The following is a 24,901-nucleotide window of genomic DNA, read 5'->3' as shown; positions in this document are numbered from 1 at the left end:
CCCTCACTTCCCTCTACAGCAAGTGCAGAATCTGCCTTCTTGACCATTGGGCCCAGGCTTGGTCCTGTCCACTCAATCTGCTGCAGCTTGTCTTTGCATGCAGAGGAAGCCCCTAACTCTCCGAGGGTTTGAGACCCATGCTTTAAACGTATCTTGCATATGCACTCGCAGACTCCTCTCTGTCCTCCATGCAAACAAGCAAGCTCAAGGGCATGTTCTAACCAGCAAAAACAACCAAGGTGGGTGCTACGCAGTCTGGGTGGGGATGAGTGTGGCTGATGTGTAGCTTGGGGAGGGGCTCAAGGGCCAGATACAGGCGCCAGTGGCCCTCAGCTCCCTCATCCCTGTGCTCAAGGCACAAAACCAGGCTACGCGTACAAAAAAAGGTGGCTGCTCAGCTTGCAGAAGATGAGCCTGAGCTTCGACATGGATAATTCTGGATGGCATCCAAAGCAATTAAGTTTATAATGGCTCATGCTATCTGGTTGCTTTTGATGGGCCTAGAGTGCATCCTTCACTCAAGAAAGGCATATTGGGGCAGAAGAGACTCCCCGCTTGCCCGCTGTCTTCAAGGCCCCCTAAGTTGTGAAATGTCAGAGTGTGCCTTTTATATGATATCTGAATTGACTTAAGCTGAGGTGGTAGTTCCACAATGGCGTGAAGGAGCTTGCTGTTCCCACGGTAACAAATAATTTCTCCTGTCCCTGGGCGGTCTGGTAGCTAAGATACCTGCAGCCGCTAGGCTCTCCCCTCCTTTTCAGCCCTTCCACCCTAGGTTGGCTGAGGTGTTTGCGCAAGAGGGGAGGCCATTGATTTCCAAAGGGAACGGGCCTGGGTGAAGGGCAAGGCAGCACTTGTGCTGTTGACACAGCCTTTGGGTGCTTCAATAAGGAAATAACCTATTTGCATGCCACCGAGAGTCCAAACAAACAGTACAAAGCTCTCCATCCATCCAGGACCAATCCCAGGCAGGGTCGCCCATTTCCATGGGGAACGAAAAGAGGGACCACAAACTGCTTGCCACAGCTCCTTTGGTCTCCCAACACCCGAGTTCCAACAAACAGAGGAAGCTAAGGACAAGCTGGTAAGCAGAAAGACCGTCTCAGAGTTGCCTTTCTATTATATTTCAATTTCAGTTCAAGCAAAGGGGGCTGTTGGAGGTGGGGCATGGGCATAGCCAGGATTTATTTTAGGCTTTATGTTGGGGGGGGCAAAACCGAGTTTACTGCGATGCAGTTGGTCAGTTGGTGAAGTATTTTTATTTATTTACTTGATTTAGAGAGGCAGCTGCACCCCTCCCTCGGCTACATCTATAGCTGGGGAGAAGGATAAGGACCTGAAGATTGTGATACAAAGGCGACATTCCTGTGCCATCCAGGAGTAGCAAAACTTTCCATGCATTGCACCTCTGACAGTGTGTTCAAGGACCATCGGAGGAGAAAACAGAGCACCAAGTGCTGGTTGATTGGCTATCCAAACAATTGGGTGGAACTTTTTCAACACTGTTAAGCTTTTAAAAAAGAAATGGGGCTGTCTTTTAGCTGGATCTTAACAAATTTCAGGATTTTTAAGGACTGGGTAAATCAGGGTTCAGCAAACGTTTTCAGCAGGGGGGCCGGTCCACTGTCCCTCAGACCCATAGCTGTCAACTTTTCCCTTTTCTTGCGAGGAATCCTATTCAGAATTTCCCTTAAAAAAGGGGAAACGTTGAAAGCTATGCTCAGACCTTGTGGGGGGCTGGACTATATTTTGAAAAGAAAGAAAAAATTAGGGCAGGGGTCAGCAAACTTTTTCTTTAAAGTTTCTTTAAGTTTTCCATTTTAACAATCCAATCAAATCACATTAAATATTCCAAATTATGCATATACATATCAAATAATCCAAATATTCTGCCAAATTATAAAATTTTTATTGGGACTTCCCATGCTTCAAGTTTGGGAGGCGAACTTGAGGTCAGCAAACTTTTTCAGCAGGAGGCTGGTCCACTGTCCCTCAGACCTTGTGCGGGGCCGGACTAGTATTTTGAAAAAGAAAAATGAACAGATTCCTATGCCCCACAAATAAACCAGAGATGCATTTTAAATAAAAGGACACATTCTACTCATGTAAAAACACCAGGCAGGCCCCACAAATAACCCACAGATGCATTTTAAATAAAAGGACACATTCTACTCATGTAAAAGCACATTGATTCCCAGACCATTCGTGGGCCGGATTTAGAAGGCAATTATGCCGGATCCGGCCCCCAGGCCTTAGTTTGCGGTGGGGCCCCTCTTAGGTTCTCAGCCGTAGGGACGAAGCCTCATGGAGATCTTAGTAGGGCTGCAATGTTGAATCATTGGTTGGTTAGATTAATCAAGTTAAAAGCATTTACTTGACTGAAAATATGCCTCTGATTAATAGGGGGAGGCGCTCATCTTACGTTCTTAGATTGCAAGTGAACAGGGGTGCCAACTTGAATAAAATATCACCACCACCACCCTTAAACCATCACAAGACACGGAACACAAAGACCATTTGAACAGCAATGCCCATCAACTGGGGGGGGGGGCGCCTCCTCAAATATTTTATTGGGGAGGGTCAAAGGGACTTTGGCCCCTAGGAGTTGGCTCCTATGCAAGTGAAGTGGGCAGTAGATTTTAAATCTATCTATCTATCTATCTATCTATCTATCTATCTATCTATCTATCTATCTATCTATCTATCTCTCTCTCTATCATCTATCTATCTATCTATCTATCATCTATCTATCTATCTATCTACAGTATCTATCTATCTATCTATCTATCTATCTATCTATCTATCTATCTATCTATCTATCTATCTATCATCTCTATCTACCTATTAGAATTTATAAAATCAGCAGTTGGCAAGCACTGCCTTAAAAGACACTTTCTGTTTTCTTTCTCTGTTCGTTTCACTGGCATATTCTAGAATGTTCTATCAGGGTATCGCTTATGCCAGCCACGAGTCTCACATTCTGCTAATGTAGCAGAGTTTCTACCATATCCTATAGCCCAGGGGTGGGAAATCTCCCCGCCCCCTAGCACTTGTGGGCAGCCTTCTTGTGGGGGGGCACATGCCAATAGTGATAATTAATAGATAGAGAGAAACTGGGTAGCACAATTAATGTGGCCCAAGCAAAGAATTGCTCTGTAAAAGCCATACGACCAATCTATTCATTTCTATTCATTATAAGCACTTCTTTGGGGGGGGAACCCCAATGATTTATATTTGTGCCTATTTCACATAATCCTAGCTTATAGGTGCTTTGAGTCATTTTTTATTTTTGCTTGCCCTTTGTATCTTGGATGAGCTTGGTTAGAAATTCACAGTCACTGCGATAAATACTGGTGCCATTCACGGAACAATGGCAATGGTGGCACCTGATCAGCACAGATATTCTTCAAAGCAGACCCCACCAGCTACACCAGCTTTGGGAATATTGTGGCTGCTTTGGAACGCTGGAAAAAGATAACGGGTGTCTCTGTTGTGAGAAGGAAACAAATTACTGTACGCTTATCGGTGGATGTCACCTGCTGGCAGGAACGAGATAGGCAGATCAAAAAAAAGAAAATAAAATAAAAAAGGAGAAGTTCATTGGGCTCTGAGCTGGCAGGCAAGGTTGGCAGCTATCAGGAAAGTAAGAAAGTTTAAATGTTCTGGGACACATGAGGCAGGTCCAATGTTGCTGGGCGTCACTGGTTTCCAGGCACCGCTCACCTGTGGCTCCTAGAAGCTATCGGCATGTGGCAGCAGCCACACCTCGGGAACGGCTTTGACTGGCCCACTAACCCAGGTGAGAGTAGCTGATGGGTCTCAAACCCTCGGTGAGTTTCGGACTTCCCCTGCATGTGGAGACAGGCTCTGGCAGATGGAGCAGGCAAGACCAATAGTGGGTCGAATGGTCAAGAAGGCAGTTTCTGCACATGCTGTAGCATAGCTGCCAACTTTTCCCTTTTCTTGCGAGGAATCCTATTTGGAATAATGGAATTTCCCTCAAAAAAAAAGGGAAACGTTGACAGCTATGTGCTGTAGAGGGAAGTGAGGGGCAGACAGGGCTCATCAACCTAGGAAGAAGGTAGCCCACCTAGGAGAAGGAAAACTCTGATCCTAAACCTCCGCTGCCTTGTGGGACATCTTCAGAAGAAGAAAAGGCTAAGGAGTAAACTCTACACAAACCTGGAGTAGAGTCCCTAAGACATGGGTGGGCAAACTAAGGCCCGGGGGCCGGATCTGGCCCAATTGCCTTCTAAATCCAGCCCGTGGACAGTCCAGGAATCAGTGTTTTTACATGAGTAGAATGTGTGCTTTTATTTAAACTGCATCTCTGGGTTATTTGTGGGGCCTGCCTGGTGTTTTTACATGAGTAGAATGCGTGCTTTTATTTAAAATGCATCGCTGGGTTATTTGTGGGGCATAGGAATCCGTTCATTTCTCTCCCCCCCAAAAAAAAATAGTCTGCCCCCCCCAAGGTCTGAGGGACAGTGGATCGGCCCCCTGCTGAAAAAGTTTGCTGACCCCTGCCCTAAGATGTTTAGATGGCGCCTTGTGCTCTTCCTTCTGGAAACTACTCCAGCCAAGCTGGTGAAAAATGTATTGCTTTCCTTTCCTTTGGACCACATCAGTGAGGCCAAGAAGGGGGGCAGATCTTGTCCTCTGAGCAGCCCAGGACCTGCATAGACATTGCCTCCCAGGCTTGCACTCTGGGGAGATCACTTCAGTGCTGCTAATGCAGCTGTTTGACTTCACCCCCGGAGGCGCACTCTATTCTCTCTTGAGGCAGACGGGTGCCAACAATTTTGATGCACAGACTCTGCACCAACCCACCACAGCAGATGAGAGATTCAGAACAGCTTTAATAATAATAATAATAATAATAATAATAATAATAATAATAATTTTTATTTATACCCCACCCTCCCCAGCCAAGGCCGGGCTCAGGGCGGCTAACAAGCAATAATAAAAACAAATTGGATGAATACAACTTAAAAACAAGATTAAAATACATCATTAAAATATTGAAACATAAAAATATTAAAATGCAGCCTCATCACAGGAGAAGGAAAAAGAAAGAGGGGGAGGGAATCAAATTGGCTCTAAGCCAAAGGCCAGGCAGAACAATTCTGTCTTTCAGGCCCTGCGGAAAGAAATCAGATCCTGCAGGCCCTGGTCTCATGAGACAGAGCGTTCCACCATGCCGGAGCCAGTGTTGAAAAGGCCCTGGCTCTGGTTGAAGCCAATCTAACTTCTTTAGGGCCTGGGACCACTAGGTCCACTATTTATGGACCTTGAGTCTCTCCGTGGGGCATAACGGGAGAGGCGGTACCATAGGTACAAGGGTCCTAGTCCGTGAAGGGCTTTAAAGGTCAAAACCAGCACCTTGAATCTGACCCTGTACTCCACCGGGAGCCAGTGCAGCTGGAAAAGCACTGGGTGAATATGCTCCCATGGCAGAGACCCCGTGAGGAGACTCGCTGCAGCATTCTGCACCCGCTGGACTTTCTGGGACAGCTTCAAGGGCAGCCCCGCGTAGAGCAAATTACAGTAGTCAAGCCTGGAGGTGACCGTCGCATGGATCACTGTGGCCAGGTCGGGGCGGGAAAGGTAAGGGACCAACTGCTTGATGTGGCGAAGGTGGAAAGTTTTGCAGAACTGGTTTCCTTTGGGAGAGAGTATTGGAGCCTTCTGGTTTATTGGTTAGCACCGGCTCATTTTCAGGTTGAGAAGGAATCACTGCAGGCTTCAGGGATTCCAGGAAGCTCCATACCCACTTGGTGCTTCTTCTCAGCCTCAGTGGAAAACTAAGACAGGGGGCAGTGGGTGTGGAGGACTCCCTGGTCCTGAATGGGGTAACTGTGCCCCTGAAGGACCAGGTGTGCAGCCTGGGAGTCATTTTGGACTCACAGCTGTCCATGGAGGTGCAGGTTAATTCTGTGTCCAGGGCAGCTGTTTACCAGTTCCATCTGGTACACAGGCTGAGACCCTACCTGCCTGAGGACTGTCTCGCCAGAGTGGTGCATGCTCTAGTTATCTCCCACTTGGACTACTGCAACGCTACCTTTGAAGGTGACCTGGAAACTGCAATTAATCCAGAATGTGGCAGCTAGACTGGTGTCTGGGAGTGGCCGCCAGGACCACATAACACCGGTCCTGAGAGATCTGCATTGGCTCCCAGTACGTTTCTGAGCACAATTCAAAGTGTTGGTGCTGACCTTTAAAGCCCTAAATGGCCACAGTCCTGTATACCTGACAGAGAGTCTCCACCCCCATTGTTCAGCCCGGACACTGAGGTCCAGCTCCGAGGGCTTTCTGGTGGTTCCCTTGCTGGAAGAAGCCAAGTTACAGGGAACCAGGCAGAGGGCCTTCTTGGTAGTGGCGCCCGCCCTGTGGAACGCTCTCCCACCACATGTCAAGGAAATAAGCAACTATCCTATTTTTAAAAGACATCTGAAAGCAGCCCTGTTTAGGGAAGTTTTAAATATTTAATGCTCTGTTGTTTTTAATATTTGATTGGGAGCCACCCAGTGGCTGGGGAAACTCAGTCAGATGGGCGGGGTATAAATAATAAATGTATTATTATTCATTATTATTAAGGGTGGAATCCTGCACTGCAGATATGCCAACTGAGGGGCTATAGCAGGAATGTGAGACCCAGAATTGGCTGGGGCTGCTGGAAGTTGTAGTCTAAGACATTAGGAAGGGTCCAGGTTGATGAAGGCTAGCCTGTAGAGTATGTTGGAAGAGTTGTTAATAATAATAATAATAATAATAATAATAATAATAATAATAATAATAATATATTACTTACTCTGGGCGGCTTCAAACAGAATATTAAAAACACGATAAAATATCAAACATTAAAAACTTCCCTAAACAGGGCTGCCTTCTAATGTTTTCTAAAAGTCAGACAGTTGTCTATTCCTTTGACATCTGATGGGAGGGCATTCCACAGGGCGGGTGCCACTACCAAGAAGGCCCTCTGCCTGGTTCCCTGTAACCTCACTACTTGCAGCGAGGGGACTGCCAGAAGGCCCTCGGCGCTGGACCTCAGTGTTCGGGCTGAACGATGGGGGTGGAGACACTCCTTCAGATATTCTGGGCTGAGGTCAGCCATGTTGTTTTAGAAGATTTACACCCCACTTTTCAGCTAGAATCCTCAAAGAAGCTAGCAAGATTTATAAAACACAACAGAGATGCCCCCAAAACCACATGTTCTCTTACATACAAAACTAAAACAAGCAGCCCCGCAGAACCAGCAGTGCCACAACAATTCTACAGCCCCACAATCTTTCCAGAAATACATATGCATATTTGCATAAGCAGCATTAATCTGCCAGATTTCTTTGAGTCGTGGGATCTGTGAAACAATTGAGAGTTCTTTGTTTTGGAAACTGGATATTTTTAGACCTTCCTTTTAATCTCTGTCTTCCCACATACTTGGTTCCCCTCCAGTTATCCGAGTGCACACACTCCTGGCCTTGAAAGGACGATGACTAACTGCACATCACTGCCTCCCCTTTTCTTTTCTGTGGATCCCTGTATAAAAATAAAAAAGGTAAACATAAATACTGGGGATTGCATCTAACGTTAGACCCACTGAATATAATAGACACAATCAACTTAGGTTAATTAATTTCATCGGGTCCTCTTCAACGTCACACTCATGCCATGCAGTTAAAGGGCTTTCATACCACTTTAAACAGTCTGGGAAATGTAGATTTTTTGGGGTGTTGAGAATTTTTAGAAGCTTCCTATTCCCCTTTCAGAGACCCAATTGTCAGAGCTGCCTGGGAAGAAGGATTGATTGGTTAAACCACTTCTGGGAGGGGAACAGGAGTCTCCTCTGAGCACCCTTAAACTACAGCTCCCAGAATTCTTTGCAGGAAGCCACAACTGTTTAAAGCGGTATCATAGTTGTGAATGTGGACCGTGAGTCCCCTTGGTACAGTTTCAGCTCAATGGCTCCCTTCCTGTTCTTTTCCTATAACATGAAGATTTGATGAAGCAGCTTCTGCGGTGACAGGAAATGGACACTGACAATTTAGCTGCAAGCCTCCAGCTCACCACTGGGCAAAAGAACAAGGAAGCACCGCCTGAGGTATGAGCAAAACCCACACATTCGCTTGTCAAACCCTCGTTTCATCAATGCTCCATGTGGACTGACTATTGTTAATCACCACCTGCTTTTCAGAGGGCAAAGTGCCTGTTTAAAAACATCCTCAGGAAAAACTTGCGGAAGTGGTGTCTCTCATTTTGCAGATAAAGGAGCAAGAGACTTAGAGCAGGAATTGGGCCTTACATCTCTCAGTCACAAAAACCGAGGTCCACTCTTAGTTTGCACCTGCTGAGTGCAAAGAGGCATTTACACCACAGCTGGGGTCCCGAGCAAACAACTGCATTGGATGAAATAGCACCCACTAACTTGGGCAAAATGACCCCTTATACTTGAAACCTGACGCGGGTGGCGCTGTGGGTTAAACCACAGAGCCTAGGACTTGCCGATCAGAAGGTCGGCGGTTCGAATCCCCGTGATGGGGTGAGCTCCCGTTGCTCGGTCCCTGCTCCTGCCCACCTAGCAGTTCAAAAGCATGTCAAGTGCAAGTAGATAAATAGGTACCACTCCTGCAGGAAGGTAAACGGCGTTTCCGTGCGCTGCACTGGTTCACCAGAAGCGGCTTAGTCATGCTGACCACATGACCCGGAAGCTGTACGCCGGCTCCCTTGGCCAGTAAAGCGAGATGAGCGCCGCAACCCCAGAGTCGGCCACGACTGGACCTAATAGTCAGCGGTCCCCTTTACCTTTACTTGAAACCTTACATAAGCACTAGCTAGGTTAGCAAGGAAATTCATCCAGGTACGGAGACTCAAAGTGTCTAAATGGGAAGGAGAAGCAGGCTAGGAGTGGAGTGCAGTAGTCTTGTTCATGGTCTGTATTTTTTAAGCTCAGTGGCAAAGAACCCGTCTTAGAGAGCTTCTGCCAGTCAGAGTTTACTGTACTGAGTTGGTTGAACCAACGGTTTGACAGCACAAGGCAGATTCATATAATATAAGCTGGTGCACACAGACACACAACCCTCCAAGTGTACAAGGAGCAAGGGTGTTGTCTGTGGGCTGTAAAGGAGAGCTATGCATGGGACGCTTTCTCCAAGTGCCAACTCTGACATCATTCCCAGCCAGGTAGGGGGGTTGCTGTTTGGTTTTATGAAGTGTTATCAAGCCATGTTGGAGTGAATTGTCTTAAGGGGAAGGAAAATATACAGTAAATGCGAAAGCATATGTGGCTTTGTATTTCATGTACAGTGGTACCTCAGGTTAAGTATTTAATTCGTTCCGGAGGTCCATTCTTAACCTGAAACTGTTCTTAACCTGAAGCACCACTTTAGCTAATGGGGCCTCCTGTTGTTGCTGCTGCGCCGCCGGAGCCCGATTTCTGTTCTCATCCTGAAGCAAAGTTCTTAACCTGAGGTACTATTTCTGGGTTAGTAGAGTGTGTACCTGAAGTGTATGTAACCTGAAACGTATGTAACCCGAGGTACCACTGTATATCAGCTGTACATTGTGCATCACCTTGAGATTATTTACGGAAGGCGATGAATTAATCGCAATTAATTGTTATTATCGTCAATAATGCCGCGTGTAAACGTTTAGTCCACCAAGCTGGAAGTGTGAATGGGTCCAGGCTGACAAGCAAATTCTCTTGGCAGCCATTGTTAGTCCCAATGCACTCCAGAAGCAGGCCTGAGAAAAGAGATGCAGCTGGATAGGACAGGCTAGCCAAATAATAACATTGCTCTATGACAAATAGGTGACGAGGTTGAATGATAGAATTATAGAATTAAAATAACTATATGTACACAAGGCAGTGGAGAGGACAAACCAAAGCGATGGCTTTTTATAAAACCTGACCCCAGTTCACCACAGTGCTGCTCCTGGGAATGACATATTGACTCAAATAATGTTTGCCACACAGGTTTCCTCCTACCTAATAGAGCTATTGCTAAATAGCCGTATTTTCTTCCGGTTGCCTAATTATTATAATTACCACAGCGTTATAATTGTTCTGATTATGATCATTACAAGCGCCTGTCAGGGTTCAGGGTGTCCTATGATTCTTGTCTTGTGTTCTCTGGTGTGCAGGACATTGTTGGGTGTTGGGTGTGTGCTACAGATTTTCAGCTGAGCTGTCAGGCACACCGCAAGAAACAATTGTGTAGTGGAGGTAGCTTTTACTTAGCATACACAAGCACACACACAATGTACGCACGCTATTTACAGTTGCTACAAGAAATTCTACTCTTTGAGCCTGGAGAGGATGCCAGCTTATGAAGTCCATGCTGAGACAGAGTCAGCATAGCAAGTGCAAAATGCTAACAAAGTCCTGCAACTGCCAAGAGTTTTCCTAGTCCAAGAAGCCTTGCAAGTCGTCCATCTTCTCTCAGACAAGCTCTTCTCAAAGCCTTACACATTTTCACAGGTTATTTCCAAGAGTTTCCAGTCTCCCAACAGATTATCCTGTACTCCACAACAATGAATGCTGTACCGTAATTTGAGTCCTTATCTACCCAGTGCTATGTGCTATTTTGTCCAGCAACTCAGATAAGAGAGTCACAAGATGCCTGCAGCTGTACTGTGGGAGGCGGGGAACACCATTTCTGCAGACTGGTGGAGAATTAACCATTTTTTCACTTTCCTTAACAGTCATGAGCATGTACAGTCATACCTCAGGTTGCGAATACTGCAGGTTGCATGTTTTCAGGTTACGGACATGCCAAACCTGGAAGTACTAGAATTACTTCTGGGTTTCGGCGCTCATGCATGTGCAGAAGCACTAATTCAAGCTTTGCACATGCGCAGAAGCACCAAATCGTGTCATGCGCATGCACAGACGCAGCGCTGCGGGTTGCGAACGTGCCTCCTGCATGGATCACGTTCGCAACCCGAGGTTCCACTTAATATCCCTTGTACAGGCCTCTTCTCCTCCTCCTCCTCCTCCTCCTCTTCTTTTGTGATCACTCGTTGCCGAGTAAGATTGTCTTCCATAAACACAGTTTTAACAATGAGTCCGTAAGTGACTTTGGAGGCCAATTCTGGATCCACACGTCCTTGCACAGTGGGGACATTGGTTTCCGGGCGGGAGTTGATAATCCAGTCAGGGAAAAAGGGAGACAGATTCGGGGTGAGCTGAGTGGATCCTAAAAAGGGCTGCTCAGTCATGGATACAGCTGCTGAGCTGCTCAACTGCCTCGTTCCTTGAGTCAGAACGACTGAATCTGTATCCACCGCCCATGTGCCGGTTCATGACTAGGGTCTTCCAGATTTCACGATCCTGCCCCTGTTACCTTTTGTCGATCGCCATGGGCCTTTTGGGGTTTGGGTTGGGTTTTCGGAAGACACCTGTGTGTGAATTTGTTTTATGTGTGTAGATCAGTGAACGCTGACCAACGCACAGTCTTCGCAGTAGGGCTCTGTTCTGATGGCATGAAGTACTCACAACAAACCGATAGATTTGAAAACCGTTGAAAATGGCATCTGGGTGAAAATTTCAAAAATCAGTTAAAATGTCCAGGGAAAACCTAGGCAATATGGCAGCTCATATCCGAAGTGTCCGGATTTTCACTTCTTGAAATATGGCAGTCCTAGCATAAGATACTTAAGTTGTGCATCTACAGTGGTACAAGTATACGAGACCCAAAATGGTGTGACCAGATGACTTGACATCCTGCTCATCATTCCAGGATCGTGGCTATCCCTGAAACACAACAACAGCCATCTTGATGAGACCATAGGATCAGGGTGCAAAGGTGCAATTGCACTCCTATTACAGTTGCACCTTGGATATTGAATGCCCTGGAATTCAGACATTTTGGGTCCCAAATGCCGCAGACCCAGAAGTGATTGTTCCGGTTTGCAAATGTTCTTTTGGAACCCGAACCTTCGACGGGGCTTTTGCGGCTTCTGATTGGCTGCAGGAGCTTCCTGCAGGCAACCAGAAGATTTGGTTTTCGAATGTTTTGGAAGTTGAATGGGCTTCGGGAACTGATTCCGTTCGACTTCCAAGGTACGACTGTACATTGAAAGTCTCAGTGGAATCAGTAAATGAGTTTAGGTTTAGAGCAGAGAGTTGAATAGAGACAAAGGTACACCATGATCAATAGCTCACACCCAGTACTGATTCAGGACTTTGAGCTAACAATAATTTATTGTTCAGTGTTACTAATTCTCAGCTACCCCTGTCCCAAAATGTTTTCCCTTGTCAGCTACCTCCCATATTCCTCAGCCTTGTAGCAGATCCCCCCCAAAAAATCATGGGAACTGTAGTTTTCCCCAAGAGCTACAATTCCCAGTACCCAAAACAAATTACAGCTCCCAAGATTCTTGGAGAAGTCAGGTGCTTTAAATGTATGGCATGGATCTGCCATTGGTTAATTGGAAAAGTAGCAGTATTATTTCTTGGCTTTGAGAAGTTATGTTTCCCCTCCTCATCCTGGCTTCTTGTATTAAGACTTCTTATTTTGCCTTTAGTTGGGCCCTGTACCTCATTCTGAAGGCACCTCAAAATACGATGAAGATTTTTTCTCTGGGCTAAGCCCAGAAGAGAAGGAATGTCTGGAGAACTTGCTGCAGACAATCGATTCCTTGGATGAGGACCTTTTAGATGATGATGAAGAAGAAGGTAGTCATCAGGAACTGGCAGAACCACTAGGTGAGATGAAATCAAGCCCATTAACAAAGATTTGTGGATGTCTTCTAGAAATGTAGAACTACAACTCCCATCAACCCTAGCAAACATAGCCAATGGCCAGGAATTATGGGAGCTGTAGTTCAGCAACATCTGGAGGCCCAAAGGCTCCCCAGCCCTGATCTACAGCATGTAGGCCAGCTGGCTGGTGTAGCGAGGTCCATTCTCATGTGGCTTCCTGCAGCTGTGATTTGGCTGTTGGTTTTCATTTAACACATTAAAATCAACATCTTCTTACTTCTCTGCCCCCACATCCCATGCTCACTGATGCCTACAGTCCTTTCTGTCGCTTGCCTGTGTGAGGGGGTATATTTCTGCTCCTCTACTGCCTCCTAGGCCCCCATTAGCACACTGCCTTCCAGTCAAACTAGTGGGAATGACGTTTTTGGCATTCCATGCCTAATCTTTAATCCTTAGCACTTAGAATGGTAACTGCCAACAGGCAACTGCCAACTTCAGCCCACATACACAGTAGATGGGTGCATCTCTGTCGCACACACATGGCCCCAAACATGGATCTTTCCCCACTAAATCAGCTTTCCCCAGCCTGCTGTCCTCCACATGTTTTGAACTACAACTCCCATCATCCCCAGCAAGTCAAGTGGCAATGGGCAGTGATGATGGGAATTGTAGTCCCAAACTTTTGGAGGGTACCAGTTTTGGGAATCCTGCTTTAGATCTGAAATCCAGTCATCATCGCCCCTCTGCTTTCTGCCTTCATGCTTGATGTGCTTACTGCGGGAACCATTGGTGTAGCATTCACATAGCTGCAGCAAATGCATTTGCCACAACCGGTACGTTGAGGTGGATCATATCTGGCTGGGCTGGGAGGGAGAGAGTTCTTAAGGAAACCTCCAACCTCTTTCCTTAGAATCATAGAATTGTGGAGTTGGAAGGAATCCACAAGGTTGATCTAGCAGTGCAGGAATCTCAGCTGAAGCATTCGTGACTTTCTGCAGTCAACTTTCCTCACTCGCGTTGGTTGTGTGTGCAGGTGCTGAGGACCAATGCAAGGACAGTGTTGACTCCAGGATGCTTCAAAGTACGTCTGTGGAGGCAGCCTCAGCCAAGTCCAGTTCTCCTCGCCCTGCCCTTTCCAAGATTAAAACGACCAAGTCCCTTTCGGAGGAATCAGCTGACATCACTCCGAGGAGGAGCAGGCCCAACCCTTCTCCTCCCAAAGCCAGAGGGCCTCATAGATTGGCGGAATCTCACCCTGCTTGCTTCAGGAAGTTTGACACAATAATGAGGTCAGGAGTCAACGTCCAAGAGCTTCGTTCTCGCTTCCTCCACCACCTTGACAGCTCCACTGCTGTCAGAGGGCCAACAGAGGATGCTGTGGGAGCAGATAAGCATCCGTTGCCATTGCCTGGAGGCCAGAGGTCGCCTAGGGATGAAGCCCTGCAGAAGTTGGGCCTCTTCCAGAGAATTTCTAGCCTTCCGAATATGAAAAGTCCTCTGGTGCCCACGGTGGGCCAGCATGCCCAGCACTCACAGGCCGAAAGTCTGAACCACGCAGGAATGGCAGGCTCCATCAACACCATGGAAAAGCCTGTGAAATATTGCACACACCCCAATCTCTGAGAGGTGAGAGACTCCAGGCGTTCCAGCCCTGACCCAGGTTTTGGTTTCCTTGGAATGAAGGCCAGTGGAGACTGGTGTCTTTAGGGTGTGTGGTTTTATTTGCACATATATCCGACCTAAGCATAGAATGGAGGGACTCACAGCATTAACAGTCCAACAGATCTTGCTTCCCCATTAGGTTTCCAGAGAAGACCCAAACTGACCGGTTTGGGCCCCACGCACAGAGCAAGACGTATCTCTGTCTCTCCAGCTTCCAGCCTCAGATAAAACTCACCCACCAGAACCAACTCCCCAGGCTTATCCTAGGATGACATGGCATCCAGCCAGGTGAGGTGGGAAATGACCCACCCATTTGTATCTATGGCAGTCTCTTAGGACATGTAAATGAAGGTGTTTCAGGGCCGGATTAGGACCTTTAGAGGCCCTGGACACTTAAAAGGTTTTGGTGCCCCCTTATATATCTAATTCAAAACATAAACAATGATAAAACCATAAAATTAAGTTTTATTTTTTGAAATGAAATGAAGCCCACAGTAATATGGAAAACAATGTTTATTTTTGTATACTTCCACTTTATATTTGAAAATTCTTCTCCTGTGTTTTCTAATGCAAAGTGTTTGATCAGATCTTCATTCAATAATCATTAATCTCTATTTTTACTATGTTGTTATTATTTTTTATTATTGTATATACATAGATATGTATTTTTTTCAATTATTTTGGATACTTTTTTTGTGGAACCTGGTTCAGCTGACCATTTGGTCCATGGTAAATCCGGCAATGGGGAATTTCCATGGTGCCCCTTTTCCCTTGATGCCCTAAACACATGCGTATTTTGCTTAATGGTTAATCCAGCCCTGCGGGTGCTTAACAGTCCAGCCAAGGCCATTATGTTGTCCGACCAGTTCAGCAGCCTCTTCTACTAGATTCTAAACCTCCCCAGTGACAGGATCGCTGGTTCAGAAGAGAATCTCGACCATCCCCAAGAGTGACCCCCTACAAACCTACAGCAATAACAATGGCTACTGTTCAAGTACAGGTACTTTCTTAGGTGTGGTTGGGCCAAAAGGGGGGTTGCAGAAAGAAAATGGACCTGCAGAGTCCCAAGAGGCTCTTTGCAAACCCCGTCCACTAGCTGAGAAAACAAGCGGCGTGGGCTCCTCTAGTGTCAAAGAGAAACTTCCAAGTTGCATCTGCATACCCTGAACTGCCTCCTTCTGCAATATAGCCTGTAATTAGTGCAGAGAGGCAACTCAGTAAGCAAGACACAATGTATGATAACACATTTGATATTTTTAGCCTTTCTCATCCTTAAGGAGCTACTCCCTGATAGTCCGTCGAGGTGGGCTGTGTGAAAGTGTTGGATTTCATTGCTAGACTTCACGATGCCTGACATGTTTAGTGTTGATTTTTGTTCTGTTTTCATTTTGCATGTGCTCTTACCCATCTGCCGTTGGTTAGCCTTCCAGTGCAGAGATTTGTGTGCAACTTGGTTTCCTTCTTCTTGTGGAATAATAAAATCTGCAATCATTGTGGCCAAAGATTTATCTTCTGATTTGTTCTTCTGTGGAGAATGTATTTGGCGCAAGGGATTCTATAGCATTAATTGGTACATGTGGGTGGCAGAAATCAGAATTAAAGGAGAATGTCTTTAGTCCAGTTGTTTTATTTATAATTAAACACACAAGAGACAGATATTAACCTAATATGAAGAAGCTCAGGTTTTTCTTTACTTCTGCTTTTTGTCTTATGAGGACCCACATATTGTAATTAGTGCTAGAGATAAAGGTAAAGGGACCCCTGACCATTAGGTCCAGTTGTGGCCGACTCTGGGGTTGCGGCGCTCATCTCGCTTTACTGGCCGAGGGAGCCAGTGTACAGCTTCCGGGTCATGTGGCCAGCATGACTAAGCCGCTTCTGGTGAACCAGAGTAGTGCACGGAAACGCTGTTTACCTTCCCACAGGAGTGGTACCTATTTATCTACTTGCACTTTAACGTGCTTTCGAACTGCAAGGTTGGCAGGAGCTGGGACCGAGCAACGGGAGCTCACCCCGTCGCAGGGATTCAAACTGCTGACCTTCTGATCGGCAAGTCCTAGGCTCCGTGGTTTAACCCACATTGCCACCCTAGTGCTAGAGATACATCCATGTAATTGATAATTTTTACATGTTCAAAAGGAATTATGGAATCATAGAGTTGGAAGAGACCTTGAGGGTCACACAGTCCAACCACCTGCATTGCAGGAATCTCAGCTAAAGTATCCATGACAGATAGCCATCCAACCTCTGCCAGTGTGGTGTAGTGGTTAAGAGCGGTAGTCTTGTAATCTGGGGAACCAGGTTCGAGTCTCTGCTCCTCCACATGCAGCTGCTGGGTGACCTTGGGCCAGTCATACTTCTTTGAAGTCTCTCAGCCCCACTCACCTCACAGAGTGTTTGTTGTGGGGGAGGAAGGGAAAGGAGAATGTTAGCCGCTTTGAGACTCCTGAAGGGGAGTGAAAGGCGGGATATCAAATCCAAACTCCTCTTCTTCTTAAAAACCTCCAAGAAAGAAGAGTGCAACATCTTTCAGGGATATCCGTTCCACTGTCAAACACCTCTTACCACCAGAAAGTTTTTCCTGATGTTTAGTTGGAATCTCCTTTTTTTGTAATTTGAATCCCTTGGTTTGGGTCCTACCTTCCAGAGCAGGAGACAACAAGCTTGCTCCATCGTCCACGTGACAAACCTTTAGATAATTGAAAACGGAGAGCACAATATTTATACATTCAATACATTCTTACTCCAAGCAATCTTCGGTGCAATTTGATTATCTTTTTGCACCTAGCAAGTCTAACCCAATTAGCTTCCCAATTTGTTCGTTTCATTTATTTATTTATTTATTTTTATAATATTTTAATGAAAGTTTCCTTGGTTTACAAAGGTATGCGCAATGTCTCATTTTTCAAGTTGCATTTTCCATAGGTCAGTTTCATTTGCCCTTCATTCAAAAAGCTCAGGGGTGGAATAAATTGTCCTCCCCTCTGTTTTACCCTCACAACAACTCTGTGAGATGAGATAAGCTGAATGATGTGCATGTTCACTTACTGCAGCCTTTGCCATTTTATCTTTAATAGTGTAATCCTGTGCATGTTTGCTCAAAGGTAATTCCCACCATGTTTAGGACTGCAGCCTGAGAGTACAAACAGCAGACACTTAATGTGCAGCAGCAAAAGAACTCTGGTGAACCCAAACACTTTCTCACTTCAGTGGTCTAATTTTTGCATATCAGTGGTACCTTGGTTTGCAACCATTATGAATTACAACCATGGCAAACATGGAAGTGTGTGTCCCTTTTTTTGGATTTCAACTCATTTTTTTTGAGGAGGGGGGAGGCCCCATTGGTGAAAATGTGCCTTGGGTTACAACCTGTTTTGGTTTACAACCGGACCTCCGGAACGGATTGTGGTTGTAAACCAAGGTACCGTTGTAACTTAAAACCATAATTCAAAATAAACTATAGGTACTTACTGACTTGTGGGATGTGGGTGGCGCTGTGGGTTAAACCACAGAGCCTAGGACTTGCCGATCAGAAGGTTGGCGGTTCAAATCCCCACGACGGGGTGAGCTCCCGTTGCTCGGGCCCAGCTCCTGCCCACCTGTCAACGTTCACTCACTTTATACAGGGTAAGGAGTGGCAATTCTACAGTAAAGTAAGTAAGTAAAAAAGGTAAAGGGACCCCTGACCATTAGGTCCAGTCGCGGACGACTCTGGGGTTGTGGTGCTCATCTCGCTTTATTGACCAAGGGAGCTGGTGCACAGCTTCTGGGTCATGTGGCCAGCATGACTAAGCCGCTTCTGGCAAACCAGAGCAGCACACAGAAACACCGTTTACCTTCCCACCAGAGCGGTACCTATTTATCTACTTGCACTTTGTGCTTTCAAACTGCTAGGTTAGCAGGAACAGGGGCCAAGCAACGGGAGCTCACCCTGTCGCGGGGATTCGAACTGCCGACCTTCTGATCGGCAAGCCCTAGGTTAAATTCCACTGCATTGTTGCATCTAACATGTTGCTTAGGCTGTACAACTGATGCGACTTCAAAGCTGGAAATTATCCCATGCAAACAAAAAGGGCAAACAGAACAAAAAGGTCTCATGTCACTGTTACAGGAAAAATCCGAGGGCTCCCTTGGACAAAACAAAGACACCAACCAGGATAACTTGGAGCAAAACAGCAGCCTGTAGGCTTGGCCTTTATTGAACTGTTGCAACAGGGTATTCCCCTCACTTGCAGGAGAGAGGAAAGACCCAGAAGAATAGTGTGCAAGGTCTTATAAAAACTTTTGAAATTCCCCTCCTCTAGATCAAGCCCACCCCCAGAAACATCATGCATACATTACAGAAAGGAGGGGTTGAGGGAGGAGTTGGTGGTAACATGAGTGTCTTGTCACCTGGCTGGTTCCTCCCTTCCCCCCTCCCCATGAGTCACTTCCAGGAGACAAAGGGGAGTTTGCAGTTTCCTGCCCCCAGAGGGAAGATCTGATCATTGTCCTTTGTTTCAGTCCATGCTGAATCCACTCCCATATGCAAGTTCTTTGTGATCTTGATTGTCTTCTGTCTGGGATCATCAGGGTTGGCATGGGCAGGGCTCCTGCAGATGTGCTGAGACGGTGAAGGGATTATGGCTGACCAGGACTAAGCCACCCCCCTTTGTTAGTTCTTGTCATATGGAGTAAAATAAAAAATGGAACAGCGCAAATCCGATGTATGGTTGATTTTCTATGAATTTATAACAGAAATGTGGCGTATATAGTGTGTGAGTGTGTGTGTGAAGTTTATACAAACAGAATGATTGGGGTGGGGGGGTTCCTGCTACATCACCGTAAAGGCCAGATTGCTTATAATGATGTAAGCTTTTGTTGACTAGAGTTCACATTATCAAATGCATGATGTCCTACATTGCTCACATATATACATATTAGTGGAGGAATTGTAAATAGTGAAGTCAGGGAAATTATTTTTTTGCAGCAAAAGCAACAAAGATGCTTGTGGCAGCTTAGGTAAAGGGACCCCTGACCCTTAGGTCCAGTTGTGGACGACTCTGGGGTTGCACGCTCATCTCGCTCTATAGACCCAGGGAGCCGGCGTACAGTTTCCGGGTCATGTGGCCAGCATGATGACTAAGCCGCTTCTGGCGAACCAGAGCAGCGGACAGAAATGCCGTTTACCTTCCCGCCGGGGTGGTACCTATTTATCTATTTGCATTTTTACATGCTTGTGAACTGCCTAAAGACTAACAAATATCTTATGGCAAAATTCTGTAGGCTAGAGTTAGGAATTCATTAGCTGAATGATTTTTTATATTCTGGGCTATAAGTTCATATAGACATAGTTGTTGGGTGTGGGTGTATGTGTATGTGTGTGAAAAAAGGAAGTTCAGAGGGATTAAACTGAGAGATTATTAGCTCATGCCTGTGCCTTGTGAATCATCACTGTTAAGTACATTATTATCACTGTGCGTCCGTTTTGCGCATTTCATTTCCCTCCTGCTTCACCTTTAACAATCCCTCTCTTTCGTAAGCCACGCTCCTCTGAATTTTACAATGCAGTTCTCCAGCCAAGTAATGGGCACAACAAATATGCATACACCAGATAAAGTGTGCATAAAAACGCACATCTTCATAAAAAGTAATATTAAAAAATGTATTATATTAGGGAAAGTTGCTTTGCAAAAATGTGTTTATTAAGCAAGATTGCATAAGGTAAATGTGTGCATTAGGAAATATTTGCACTAAAATGGTGGTGAGTTTTCCTAAGGACTACACAGAGAGAGAGATACAGAAATGTGGAGAGCTGAAAACTGGAAAAATGTGAAACAGATAATCCAAAATTGACAGTTTTGCCCACCCCTAAGTGGCTGACCTTACTAGATCTTGAAATAGTATTACCTTAGTAGATATCGATACATGCTTTGCACACAGAAACATGCTTTGCACACAGATTATCTCAAAATTCAATCCCTGATATATTGGGTCAAAAATGGGAAGGACCTCTGGCTGTATCTCTGGAAAGCCACTGACAGACAGAGAGTAGATTTTTGTGTGAAAGGGCTGTGATGTCTGTTCTGGTACTGTACCTTTAAGTGTTAACTGAATCTAATTTCTCCCCCACCGCTAGATAAAAGTGAGTCTGGTACCCTCTAATAATCTCATACATGTGGAAACCGCTGGATGAACAAAACTGACTCTTGTATTGAAATAAAAATTATCCAGTCCAAAAATACGGTTCAAAAAGCTTTACTCACAGAACTTAACTTTAAACAATTTTGAACAAATAAAATTACATTCACTTGGTTCCTTATTCCTTAAACAACTCACAGCACGAGGCATATAAACTTACGGTAGATTACAAATAACTTGCCTTCTGAGCTAAAATCAGAGCTCCATCTATTATCTGTTGCATTCTCTTTCAGCCTCAGGCTGTTTTGCTGGAGATAGAGAAAATCACATCCATTCTCTTCAGCAGCTTAGAACAAAGAGACACAGCACCCAACATTGATGTCTATGAGTTAGCATATGCATAGACCTGAAATACAATCCTTTTCATGTGACTGCGAGCTGATGACCCTGTGACTAAGCCACAGAGATACATCCCCACTAATGATTAACCAGGGAGGCTCTTCTCTAAATTAATGGAAATTTCCAACCATACTTCACAATACGTATACTATACAGACGCATTATATATATATCCAATTTCAATGTGCATTAAACAGTCATACTTAACACCCTCATCTAGACAGAGGCTAGTTACTCAGGTTTGAACATGTAAAGTCACAGAACAGCCACTTGGCGCCCTCCAGATGTTTTAGATTACAACTCCCATGATGGCTGATGGGAGTTGTAGTTCAAAAAATCTGGAGGGCGAAGGGAAGGAGGTTGGCAAAGGCTGACATACATGATATCTTGACATGTTCACAGGGAGCAAGAGACAAGATTGTAGGTATGAAGTGTCATCTACCTGCCAGACAGAATAATTTCCTGGTTGTGGGTGGCATGAGGGATGCTCTGTATGTGAGAACCATTTAGACGGGCAAACTGGAATCATAAATGGAAAAGCTACTGAGCTATTTTTATCTCTTCCTGTATGATTCTTCAGATCATGTTTTTGCCATACTTGAAATAAATAGGTTCCAATTTCTCTGCAGCTGAAGTTGGGGGAGAGCATTAAGGGCTTAATTTGTTCTGATACTCAGCCTCACAATCTGTTTTCCATGCCAGAGCTGGACCCTATCACATCATGACCTCGGAAGAGTTGGAAGTGATCCTGAGCAGATGTGAAGTGCACTTTTCTAGCCACTGACTAAATTAGAGAGTTGCCACACAGCAGAGATTAGGGGGCAGAAGGCATCCAAATCAGAGAGGCACTGCTTGCAGTCAGACATAAAATCCATATTTCATTTTTCTAGAAATTAGGCACTGGATAGCTACTGTGCAAAGTGTGAGGAGCTTCTGAGATAACTGAGCACATGTAGCCTTCCTAGACCATCAAGATCTTCTCCCTGCTCTGATTCCATCCAGTAGCCCTGTGGAACATTCCAGAAAACAAGGCTGGTATCAACACATCAGATCTTTGTGCAGCTGCCAGGGACCCACCACCAGCAGGGCCCACTGCTGTTCTAATACCCCATCAGGGGCTGGGTGGCAAGTCTGGTTGCTGCTCAATTTCCCAGAATGCCCCTGACTCCAGGGCACACCAGAGCATTGTGGTGGATTGAAGCTTAACACTCACTGCACTAGATGCTATTGCCAGGAAAGCCTGTCAGGCTGGTAGCAAGTTCCCTAACCACAATCTGTGTACGAACAAACCTCAAGAATTGTAGGCCTGGCCCTTGGGAGAGCTGAGTAGTTTTTAATAATTTAGGGAGGCTTTCAGGAGCCACATCCTTTTTAAAATAATATTTCATCGATTTTCAAAAGTAGGTAACAATCAGAGTACAATGATGTGCTAAACAATGATCATCCCTCATTCCTTGTGAGAAGTTACTTACGTGGACTTACAATGAGACAAGGAGACACCGAGATAAGGTCTATTACTTCCCTTTTATTATAACGCGTTTGCAAAGGCGGGCTCCCCGTCCCAGGGTGGTACGAAGAGCCCCGAACAATGGACGGGCAAGTGTATTTATCCCTATTGCTGCCGCCCTTCATTCGAAGCTTGGCTTACAATCTATCTAATCATCAAAGACATGGTACTAATACATCATCCATTCTACACTCTCTAAACCTAACCTTATTTAGAGACTCTTTCTACTTCCTTATCTTGTTGACCTGGCTCCCCTGCAGCCGAACCCAACGCTGGAATTTACAACAGCCCAACGCTGGAATTTACAACTGAGTTCGAGGCACACTTTGTTTTACTCCTTCTCACAATCCCCCCTCTTTTTGTATCTTGTCTCGAACTCACATAATAATTCTTGGGCTGCTATTTCTGCTTCCTCATCGGATGTGGGTACTGAGGCATATTGCATCTTCATAAAATATGTGGATACCTTCCGTTCTGCTAGGAGGGACAAAGAATTATTGATAGTTCTAACGAAGATTGGCAAAATGCATGGAATTAAAACGCATCCTGCCGCAATTAACCCAATTAGGGCCACTATGGCCTGCAGACCAGGTAATTTAGGGAACCATGAACCAAACATATCCTTAAGGTTGCCAATACACATGAGCCGACCCAATTTAAAGGTAACCTATTGTAAGCATAGCTCTCACAAGCCCAGTAAAACCCATCGGGGGTTGTCCATTCTAGCATTCTGTTCTCCGGATCTAGGAGAAAGCTCATATTGGTAATATTTCCGAGGGGAGAGGGCCAAGTTTTATTATTATTCCCTTGACTCCACCACTGTTTGTCCTCCCATTGTCCTATACAAGGGAGTGTCCCCACATGCGTTCCATTTATTCGGCTGGTGTTCCTGGTGAAGCATTCTGTCCCAACTAGGTGATTAGAGATTTGCCATACCTCGTTACCCAAATGCTTATAAGTGTAATTGTTTTGTGTTTTATATACCTCCGTATAGTTTACTTCATGAGCCACCCATGGCCACTGATCCCCCATATTTGTTCCTCCACATACAAAACAATTTTTCACCGTTAATTCCTTGGCTATAGTCTCAGCTAAACTTAGGAACATATTATGGGCTTTAGGGGGTAGGGGAAGGGTATTTAAATGCTGTACTTCTTCCTCAAAATCTTCGAATACTGATATGGGTTGTCTCGTTACCTTAGTTGTGTGTATTTGTATGATGAGATATCCATAAGGATCTTTTCCAGTCCCATCAATGCCTATACCTATGTGCACAAGTTTAGGCGAAGTAGAAGGTCTCTCGCTCGCCCATAGACATACTGGGTTGCATTTTCCTGTGGAGCAGTCGGTGGAGGCAGCTCCCCTAGTGAGATTTATTCCCTCAGGGCCTCTATAGGTGGGCTGCTTATTAACTCCCTCTGTGTACCAATAATTATATACCCCGGCCCCAGCCCCCACGTTGCTTCCTTTTATTCTCTGGAAAAGGTACTTTCTTTCCTATAAATATGATTGTTCCCATCCACGATTTCCACACCAGACCCCTGCCCCTCCATTTGGGCCCTGTCCTTTATCTATTGCGATACAAGCATCAAAACAGACCATAATCCTGCCCTCTCCCCTTGTTGTATTATGTGCTACATAACCCTGTCGGTTTTGGGCCAAGGAAAACATACTTCTCCCCTCACCAGCTTGATTAGCGGTTCCGCCCTTATATCCGTAAACATATATACTGGAAGTTATGGGTCCCACCGCCAGGGGTTCATAGCATTCCGTCTTGTTTCCTTTTACCCTACATCTATAATATTGAGTTTGGTTGTGAACACAAGGATCTAACTGTTGAACACATTCTGGGGCTATATTATAATACATTAGGGTCTGTGTGATTTTATTGCCTGTTCGGGTTGTCTGGATGCATTCGGTGCACTGGGGTTCCGATTGGGTTGCCCATGAAGTGGCCCATCCTATTAATACTATTCCTAATACTTGCCAGTTACCTTTCATGTGTGGGGTTCAAATAGATTAAAGCTTGCCTCACCGTTGGGGTTTCTGCTAATCGGCACGTTACCTCCCCTCCTAATTTCACTTCACAATATTGGAGTATAACGTCCTCTATAAAGATGATGCTGCACCTTTCAGTACAATGCACACACTGCACACACCCTTCGCAATGTTGACAGCAACAGCACTCGAAAAAAAAACACACACAGGTACAAAACAAACACATCACAGTCTAGGTGCGCCCTTCTGGATCCCGGTTCCTGATTTGGTAAGCGTAACTTTCAGCGGATTATTTGGACTAGTCACTGCTGTCCAATTTTCAGGTGGAGCTCTTTTCACCCGGTGGTAATGGGTCCATCCATGCTCTCTGGTCCGTACTGCTGATTCGGTTGTGAGCAGGACCTGGTATGGGCCTTCCCAACTCGGGCTGAGTTTCTCCGTCCGCCAAGCCTTTATCAGGACCAGGTCTCCGGGCTGAAAGGTGTGCTGTTGCTCCAGGAGCGGGGGCCGCT

The 24,901-nt window shown here is 45.5% G+C and overlaps 1 protein-coding gene across 16 annotated transcripts; it reads left to right on the top strand.

Annotated features, from left to right (window-relative positions):
• Positions 1 to 281: 281 nt before the first annotated feature.
• On the top strand, positions 282 to 15,861 carry LOC309365045 (uncharacterized protein). Of its 16 annotated transcripts, none has more exons than XM_081903163.1 (5): positions 2,888 to 3,643; positions 7,456 to 7,558; positions 7,998 to 8,101; positions 12,526 to 12,706; positions 13,737 to 15,861. In XM_081903163.1, the coding sequence occupies exons 3-5, from the start codon at positions 8,030 to 8,032 to the stop codon at positions 14,324 to 14,326; spliced, it is 843 nt and encodes a 280-aa protein (XP_081759289.1). In that variant the 5' UTR covers positions 2,888 to 3,643; positions 7,456 to 7,558; positions 7,998 to 8,029; the 3' UTR covers positions 14,327 to 15,861. The 16 variants fall into 16 exon arrangements, 14 of the variants coding, with proteins under 14 accessions (XP_081759280.1, XP_081759288.1, XP_081759284.1 ...); XM_081903160.1 differs by having other exon boundaries at positions 2,888 to 3,799; XM_081903164.1 differs by lacking the exon at positions 2,888 to 3,643 and adding an exon at positions 4,035 to 4,207.
• The last annotated feature ends 9,040 nt before the right edge of the window (positions 15,862 to 24,901 follow it).

This window comes from Podarcis melisellensis (assembly GCF_964234715.1).
Source record: "Podarcis melisellensis genome assembly, chromosome: 2".
In the NCBI taxonomy this organism is placed as follows: Eukaryota; Metazoa; Chordata; class Lepidosauria; order Squamata; family Lacertidae; genus Podarcis; species Podarcis melisellensis.
Note: the sequence above shows the minus strand (reverse complement) of the source record. Positions and strands in the feature narration are given on the sequence as shown.